The 10,266-nt window shown below is 31.3% G+C and overlaps 1 protein-coding gene across 1 annotated transcript; it reads right to left on the bottom strand.

The window, feature by feature from the left end:
* Nucleotides 1-8,988: 8,988 nt before the first annotated feature.
* TRIADDRAFT_34350 (uncharacterized protein) lies at nucleotides 8,989-10,089 on the bottom strand (the record flags this gene model as incomplete). Its single annotated transcript, XM_002118496.1, has 1 exon — nucleotides 8,989-10,089. A coding segment is annotated over one exon (1,101 nt), but the record flags the coding sequence as incomplete, so codon positions are not given.
* Between the last annotated feature and the right edge of the window lie 177 nt (nucleotides 10,090-10,266).

Below are 10,266 nucleotides of genomic sequence, written 5' to 3'. Positions count from 1 at the left end.
CATAATCAATTATTAAACCAGTTTTCTGCCAGACTAAAATTATGATATTTAATATAATGAAAAGATTATCATTGTGTATAGATTTAATCGGATCAGTAAGCTCTTGTATCATATTAGCCACTTTTTCACTAGATTAAGCAAAATCATCTTTAAGCTTATGAAATTAAAACTTTTAAATTATTTAACGGATTATTACCATTTAATGATGGAGTTTATCATTCATCTTGAGTATCAGAACAGGAATATATAAACAGCTTGCAGTAACAACGAATCGTTTCCATGACTAAAACAAGCCATAAACAATCAAGTTCGATATCTCAGAGCGAGTATTATATCCCTGATTAGCGGATATACTCCATACGAATGTCTAGACCAAATTTACTTTTGTTTTGAAAGATATTCATTAAACCCCCATTACTTTTTTAATTACGGCACTAGTACAGATAATAACAATAAAATTTACTAATACTGTCTAGTGTAGCTCCAAAATCACAGCTTTTAACAGTATATTAGAAATTATCGCATTATGAAAAGTAACAAGATTAATTATTTGCCTCATTTTTAGGTGCTAATTCTATCTCAATCATGAGTTTACAAATGGTTGCAGTGGACGTTAAATACGAAATTTATTCTGTCATCACAATTATATTTTACTAATACATCAGATTTCGACAATTTCTATTATAGTATTCAATCATTGAAATATTTGAAAATACATTATAATGTCATTATTGAATTAGTCTCATACAGATCAGTTATCTAGCATAGTAAATTTTATTGTAACTATAGCTAATGGATCTTAATGAATACAGTTATATTCATGTTGCTCTTATGTTCTTTGTATTTGCAGACAGTTCTATACGAAAGGAGTAATTGTAGTAGTGTATAAGGTCAAAGAAATCAAGTTCAAGATTGGGAGACTATAGAACAATATCTCATTGTTTGTTAGGCTTTACCAAATTGCTTTATTGACTTTCACAAGCTTTGCATCTATAATTTGTAAAATAATATTACGAAATATGATTTAAGCTGATGTGGAAATTGAATCCTAAAGTTACTGTCGTAAATAAACTATAAGAAAAATAATAAATTTCAAACTAACGAAAGACATCGTGTTGAAAACATTGACAAATTGTACTATATTAACAGTTTCATTTTTCAGAGAAAGTTTTAAAATAAATTTGGATAACCGTAAACGCAATTCTAATACAAAATCTACTAATTAATATTCCAAGAAATGTAGCTCAATATATACATGTCACAAACTCAGTTTTGTGATCGTCTAAACTTCGCTACTAGCTGCTTCAGGGCTCCTACTAACTAAGGAAAATACCGTAAGTTTGACTAACAACAGACTCACAAGTACTATGAGTGGCTGGAAGGTTGTTCAGCTTTATGAGTTTTATTCTAAGAGTACCCGAAAAGTATAGATCTTATCGTAAAACAATAAAATAGCAACTCCGCGATGTAGCATCTGCTCGGCCTTATATACGATCGCCACACGTAGGTGGTGTAATGCAGAGAAACATGTCTTATATCATTTACTTACACTAGTATGAGAAACAAGGCATGAATTGTAATATGACTCAGCATAGAGTCCAGTTGTAAAACAACATTAATTATGAATAACATCTCAAGCTGAAGTAAATAAAACAATATTGGTGCTAAGTTAAGACTAGCAGTTAACGTCGTCATCGTAAACACAATTAATTCAGATTTCCATTAACATCTAATGTAATAAACTAATCTGCAAAAATGCGATGACAGCATCGCAACAATACAGTAAAGCTATTCCGCAACAACAATATAACAATTACGGGTAAGTTCTCACCAACGTGGCGTTACGTTGTGATCTCAACATAGACATAACTGAACAACAAGGTGCAACTCTTATTATTAGAGGACCATAATAGCTATAATTCTAATTTAATTCCATCGAAATCAGATAAAAGACTAAGTCAAAGTTTTAAAGATATTGGCATTACGGTGACTTACGACTATGCTTGAGATTATATTACAGCTGGCGGAAGGTTATTGTCACAGTGTTTTTAAAGTAACGATTACAATCAAAGCTAATTCAAATACTAGTATACTTCTTAATGAGATATAGATCCACGTAAAATTTAATTATATTTTAGTAAGATTACATCTAGAGTCGAATATTAATAGTCTTATATTCATATCGTGAGCTATGCCGTAGATTATTATATAATATTAACATGTTTACAGAACAAAATTTAAGTTTTATACATTACCTAATTATATTTGAGGTCAATTGTCACAATAGGTGTACAATAATTAAGAATATGTTAATATACTTTACATTTCGTGGAAATAATAGCAAGACGTCAGTAATAAAATTACGATGATCATGTATTCCAACCACAATTGCAACACAAGAAATCTTCTTTCACAATGAAAACTTCTACGGCTCTACCAATATTGAATAGCTGCTGTAAGCACTATAAGTAATCGCAACGTTAAGCGTCTCTATTCAAGTAGCTTCACTATAATTTGTAGAAAATTCGCTAATCGTCTACCGCAGCAGCAAAGTCTACTAGAACGCAGACTAACAGAAGATGTATAGAAAAGAATGAGTTTATGTCTCTTTTTTTTTTTGCCTATTTACAATATGCTCATATACTTACTACAATTTACAAGTAGATTATAGTAACATATCTACAATATCAATTATCATTATGTCTAGGAACAGGATATTCATTGTGTTAAATGTGCTATTATTGCGGTGGTACCTTACCGTTAAGATAATTGAATAGTATATTAGTGGATAATATGGAAAATATCCATATTTGCAGTGTTTGGAAAAATTTATTGATAAAAAGTCTATGTAATAAGGAATATCTCGGTTCGAGATATCTCTCTTGACGATCTTATTTGCTTTTTATTTCTCTCATGTAATAATGATAATTATAATAATATTATCATATTCTATTATTTTGCCATGGGTCCAGCTTCAATCTATCTGGAGTAATAATAATACTTTTGTTACTTGCAAGATAGACGGTTCCTATATAAACGGGGACATTTTGAGTTTAGTAGTGTACGTGAAAAAGCTGTAGATGCGTCTATACTAACAAAAGCTCTATCTTTACGATACTTTGCTGACTGTATTTAATGTGTAGTAAAAGAATATTTAAGTCAGTAGTTACTAATAGACATTACTTTACGTTTTTTTGTCGCAATGTATAAATTGGGACAGCTATCTAAGACTAAACTCAAAGATGATAGTTTCAAAGCAGAAATAGATGTCTCCATTTAGTCATCAAATAAGCATGCAGACATACTTAATAATAAGCTGATTATGTGCAAAATAAGGTAGAATGCTGCTACGCTGATTGTAGATGCGAAGACTGCGGAGAGTATAAAAGCAGGAGATTATCTGATTGTTCTTTCTAGAAGTCTTTCAGTAGTTGTATTCAGCTAGAGTAGAGCTGTGTGTAGCTAGTCTTTGTATTTGATCTAATAAAGTTCTAATTTTCTACAACTTTGGAATTTTCGTGATCGGATTTTATCACCGGAGCTATACGTAGAAAACAATAGCAAAACTTTGTAGAATGGCAAACCATAAACATTAACGGGTATTTTATCACATCATATACACCACTACTTTGTGGTATACAAAATTCGATATAAACACATTGCATTAGCTGTATTATCTAAGACCCAATCTCAACTATTACAGTTTGCTTTCAAGTTGAAATATGGGCTTGTATTTTAATTATTAGACCACTATATATAGCTTCCAAAAATTATACACGCTAAATTAAGCATACTAAACCAATTGGGAAATTCTGTTTCGTAGCATTATGTTAAAGAGTTTATGTATCTAACCTATTACGATCAGGCTAATTTTTAAATTATCAAGATAGAAACAAAGATCCTATTAATACTCCATTACAATTCTCCTTTTGTAAGGTTTTTTTGTGTCACAGAAAGATCACTAGAGCTAGGGCCCTGAAATAAGCTTTATTATAGGTGTTATTGTCGCGGTATTCCTCTTATTACTGTTTGAGTAACACTGCGAACGATACAATTCTACTAGAATAAGTATACCTCTTTCGTTGTGGAGATCTATTCTAAGATACAACCACACAAGTATAAAGTTACTCGAATAAAAATTGTACATTAAGTTTATTAAGGTAAAGCAGATACTTGCTTATACAACAAGAGCTGAGGAACTAACTGATTACCAGCAGAACTGCTCAAGCTTTTATAGTTTTCGGCGCTGATAAGTGGTGCACATATAAACAATGGTGCAATATCGCTATACGAGATTTACATACATTAGTATGAGAAATTATTTAACAATAAATTATATAGTTCACTAGAGGTTAATATTTGTAAACAACCTTAATTGCAATTAATTAATTAACAACTGCTAATGATGTGACACATAAGCACGATAATACCGTTTCACAACATTGTAGGCTCTAATTGCAATTAACACTTCATTACTTATTACAATTCTTAAAGCACCAGATAACTAACTAATGCTGGTAAACAATTATTTAATTATTAACAAAATCAATATAGCTTCACAGACATCACTCCCTGACAGTTATAAAATCTTATTTACTAGATAGGATATCATAGGGCAACTGATTGTAAATCATTCTATCCACTAGCAACTATTAAAGTTACTTTTGTGTAGCTGTTGTAACTTAGGTTCTGTAAGATAACTTATCTAGAAATGTGTTCATATTGAAATTATCTATGACGTTTTACATGCTTTTAATAGACAATTGCTTAGTTTTGTAATATCTACATGTCACGGTACGCCGTTACTAATTAAGTAACTGTAAATTAATGAATGCTTATGAATAGATAAGATAAGGTTATGTGCTATGTTTTAATGCGCTTGTAGCTGATAATAGGATGGTAGAAGTGAGATAAAAATAGAAGTTGTTAGCAGTTAATTTACTGTAGGTTTATAAGGTGTATTAATCTCTAAAAATTGAGCTGTATATGGACGAAGGTTAAGCGTCTTAACACCTGATAGCTTGTAGCTATCTAAGTCTGAGAATATCGACATGTATATTTAGTAATGGTATTATACTAATTAATGTAACTTGTAAAGCATGAATTCTCACTCGTTAATATTGGAATTCACTGTAGAAACCTATTTAAGCGCGTGTGTTTGTAGAATAAAGTAAGTAATTGCTCAAGAAACGGCAAGACTCATATCGTGAAGAATAGTGTAATAATTAGTCAGTTGTCTGTGGAGATCAGCCGAGAAATCGAGTTCTCAAATACTTCTCTCATAGAAACTGAAAGTACTGGGAGAAATAGCCCAAGTTTTAAGTAACTACACTAGAGTTCTTTACTTTCCTTTGCCACAAGTGAGGGTTGTGACACTACAAACTGACAATTAATATTTATGTAGATTTACTATAAATTGGCTGACTTTTTCAATAATGCTTGGCCTCAGCTTTGTCTAACGAGAGACTAGTGGCGCTGTTGTTCCTCCTATCGATAGCAGATCGCCCGAATTTAAAGTTATAGTGTCAGGGAGGATAACCCCGACAGAAGGTTCGTAGTTGTAGAGTTCTATAATAGTTATATTTTGCCTGTGCACAACTTTCGGTTTGCAGCAATAGCATATTCACCAAAGCATAAAATTTGCAGTAAAGATCTGAGTGGACTAGCGGTATCAAGGATATTACATTTAGACGTTAGAATAGTCGAGTACTGTCAATGGACAGTTTTAGAAACGATAGTTGTAGCCTTAAGTGAGAATACAAGATGCCTCGATAGGTGGCATCAAAGTCACTAAAAGCACAACAGAAGCATATAAAGATTTTATTGATGTGCACTAGTTTAAATTTTACCGGTAGACTAGGTTTAAGAAGGAGACGAGAACATTACACACGTAAAATTTTTATATGAGAGCTTCAAGATTGAAAGAACGAAGTTTATTAGCAAGAGAATCACGATTTAAATTGGTTTCAGTGCCTTTACACGTATGTTAATGCTAACTTTATATTATTACTGGGATATGTATTTATCAGGTACCAGACGATAAATGTAATTAAATGTTCCTATCATAGACTCTTGAAATTAATTAAGGCAGCAAAAAATTACTCGCAAGCAATACAGTCATTTCTATGTTTTTTGGAAATTACGAACTTATCCGGGAAGTTACCAGAGTTCTCTAGGTCATTCATCGCTAACCTTATCCTACGCTGACTGAACAGTACTAGCCGAAAGGTAAAGGACAGTACTTACTTTCTAAAATTATTATAGTAAAATTACTATGATAAATACAACCGTTTACGGAAACAGAAATCTACCAGTGTATTCAGACATTGGTCAAATATCCATAATAATATAGATTTAATGAGCTACTCTCATTATTAAAGCTATATTTAAAAAAAGCACAAACTCGAGTTACAAGTTACTTTCATCATTCTTACTGAGTTCGATTTTCTATTTTAATTTTCAGGCTATTATGTCATCAGGGATTTATTATTGGGAATGATTAATTCACACTATTCGGTACACTTAGTGATGAGTAGGCTATGAAATCCTTTTAGTCACCACTAGTAATGGCCCATAGATCAGCTAAAATTTGCTTTGGTTCTCTATTTTCCTGTAATTGATCATCGATGGCATCTTTGACAATACGTAACTAAAAATTTGATAAATGTTTTACTAGATTAATGAACATCAAAGAATCTATTATAGTTTCGTAATATCATTGGCATTTACATCAATCACTATATGTCAATACAGCTAGTTATGCACAGACATACGAGTATAATATAACAGTTTACGACAGTAATTGCTGTTTTACTACCTTACAATATGCTTGTGTTACTCAAAGTTTAGTTATATCATTACTGCTTCGCTAAGCACTTGTCGCTAGAAGTCAACTACGTACAGTTAATGCAGTTTATTAAAGTAGATACTTACTTTTTCGTTTACTGATCTCCAAGATTCAATACCTTCGCTAGCTTGCATCACTTTATCTGGTTGCAATTGGCTCTCATTAATTTGATCGATTTGCGTTTGGCAGTATGAACTTAATTCATTGCACAATAATGCAAAGTCAGAAATATCTGTTTTCATTAATTGACGGTATCGATTTCTGTACTTTTCATGAAGATCGTTTTTAAATATCGTCGTATTTGAAAATTTGCCTAATAAGGCGGTAATCGGTTCCTAGATATATAAATTTAAACAAGTAATAAGTTATCAGTTATATCATAACTTTTCGATAAAGGATAGATAGTACCGATATAAATAGTAATAGAAATTCGACTAGTTCGTAATAAGCATGATATTCGAATGACCAGAATTGTTCTCTGAAATTTATTGACTACAAATAATTTTTAGTAGCGATACAGTATTTCTGCATTGTATTTGAGAGGAAAGCGATATTCATGAATCTATAAATTTCTAATTCTAAATTTATTTTATAAGTAGATTAAACATAGTAAGAATTATTTAATGACCCATTCTTATATTGATTAATACCATTGGCATAGACTACACTCAAGTAAATCAATGAAGATATTAGTTTTGTAGGCAAACCATGCACAAATTATAGGCATGGTTAAAATAAACTAATAGAACTTAAATATTTCAGAATTGTTGTATTATCGTTAGAATATCTGTCTTTAAATATGCTATTACGTACCTTCGGCGAAATAAGTAGAATAACAGCATCGGTATTTATTGATCCATGGACTATATTATTCAGGTGCAAAGATTGAATTGCTTGTATAATATTCATACTAATTTGCAGAATCCGATGTGATGTCAGGTAATCGGATTGCAAACGGATGGAATTGCTCAGAAGCATAATGTCATTGGCGTCTGCTGTAAAACAAGTTATACTGCGAAAAAAGGATATATCTTGTAAATATACCTGTATAAATACAGAATGTACATACCTTGTGAAAGCTAAAAAAACACGACCTACAATTTATCCGCAAATAGCTTCTTGCCACCATCTATTTCGATTCTACATTCATTTCCTTTACAGTACCACAAACAACCCATAACATTCTTTAATTTACAGTCTTTTGATTTGATGTATGTATAAAATGATATCTCTTTTTCCCAAGGTAAGTTATCTTTTGCGTTATAAAGCTGCAGCCACCCCAAATTATTCACTCCATAATTATGAGGTAATTCGACTTTAATGTAAACCTTGTATCAAAGCAAAGTTAAATATTCGTAAGAGCTTTACGCGAATCACAGCTTACATGCTGTTCTGTACTACCGGTGATAGATAATATTTATCACAGTAAATAAATGATATGTCTATACCGTTTAAAAATCTTAGCAAAATATAACGTAATTTTAGTGATTTTAGCTATTGTGCTAGCCACGTAAACATTAGACTAATTGGATTTATAATTCATTAATTAATTAATTTATAAGAAACTATTTCTTACTGGTGAAATTGCATCTCCCTTAAATATTATTATAGTGTACTCTAGAATTTACGTCATAAAAAAGACCTAGTTATGCCATGCAATCGCCTTATGCACTTGTTTCGCTCATTGCAAGAATATCATAACGATACTTTCGATCTAACAATAGTCATTATACGGAGTAACGTAAAGTAAATGCTATTGATCCAGTTTAGGTTGTGCAATAGTTAAAGCGAGTATTGGACATAAGAAGTTTATGATTGTGTTGGATATTGCTGAAAGATTTTAAAATTAGCCCTGCCAAGCCAAGATAGTTGATAATTTTCAATAAAGATAACAAATCTTATAAAAAGGATTACCTTAGATAGTTCAGGGTTACTGGAGAGTGCAATGACAAGTGATGGATGAATCGAGCCGGTATAAATATCTAGATGGAAATTGCCTTTGTGTTATTTAAATAAAGCATACACATCATCGAAACAACGCGTAAATATAATCGTTATGTACTGCTTACTTGTTGTTAAGATATATGTTACTACTTAACGGTTATAGAACTCTCATTTAATAAGGTGTCAGAGTATATTAATCACTTTAATTTAGAAATAGGTCTTAACTTACTCCCTTGTAGTTGACTACCTTGACTTGACTTACGAATTGATCGAAAGAATGCTAAACATGAACAGCAATTTAACTTTCCAATAGCTAAGTTAATGTAATCGATAAATGTAGTTGTAAAGAGCGTATAAATGATCGGATTAATACATGAATTTAGTGGCAATGATAACACAGCGATAAATGGTAGTGAATGCGTGTCTAATCCATAACCAAAACCTCGAATTAATACTATATATAATGGTAGCCAACATATTAAATCCGTTGCTACAATAGTAATCAATTTAGCGCGAATAATTTTATCATTCTTTGATAAACGTCTATGAGCTTCTTTACGTGAATTTGCTAATGTCGATAGAATTGCGGCATACATGATTGCAATAAAAATCCAAACGATTAAGGTTAATCCAGCATAACATAATAGCCATGTTAATAAATATGGGTTATTAAAATTACCAGGTAAGCATGCACTATTGCTAGAATATAGACGATTAATTGACGGTTGATTAATACTATAAAGAATTGGTAATCCAACAAATGCGATTGATATTAACCAAAGAACTACCAATGCTAAAATAGTAGTTTTAGTAGATAAGCGATAATTTTGAAAAGGATAAACTAGGTGCAGATAACGATCAAGAGTTATTAGAAAGAGCACAAATGTCGACATTAAGCTCGATAATGAGATACAAAACGAGGCCGTTAGACATGGTACACTACGTAGCCATTCTTGAAAAATTTCATAATAACGGTTTGCATAATATACATTGGCTGATGCTATGATAATTAGGTAGATACCCATGATAAAATCCGCAGCCGATAAGTTAATTAATAACATTTCTACTATTCCAAGTTTTTTAGAAGATTTTTTTTGAGAATGCCACCTTATAGAAACTGTGTTACCAACGACTGAAATTATACCAATTACCCAGATAAATACACGCAATAAATCATGCGCCAAAATATTATAGCACGTAGATAGGCTAAATTGATTCGGATTTGGTCTGCATACAATTACTGAGGATGGCGCAACGCAACATAAGTATTCACGTGTCGAATGTCTATAGTTAATAGATGAAGGACAATTTAAATTAGAAGGATATAGGTACTTCAATGCTATATTACCGGTGATAAAACGTTTTATAGGTTAAATTAATTATTAAAATCTACGAATTGAAAATGGAATATATTGATTTAAATATCCATTTAGAAATAATTAATTGCGTGAACTCAACATCTAGCATAAGCTGAG

Source organism: Trichoplax adhaerens, genomic scaffold (assembly GCF_000150275.1).
Source record: "Trichoplax adhaerens TRIADscaffold_139 genomic scaffold, whole genome shotgun sequence".
Classification (NCBI taxonomy): Eukaryota; Metazoa; Placozoa; class Uniplacotomia; order Trichoplacea; family Trichoplacidae; genus Trichoplax; species Trichoplax adhaerens.
Note: the sequence above shows the minus strand (reverse complement) of the source record. Positions and strands in the feature narration are given on the sequence as shown.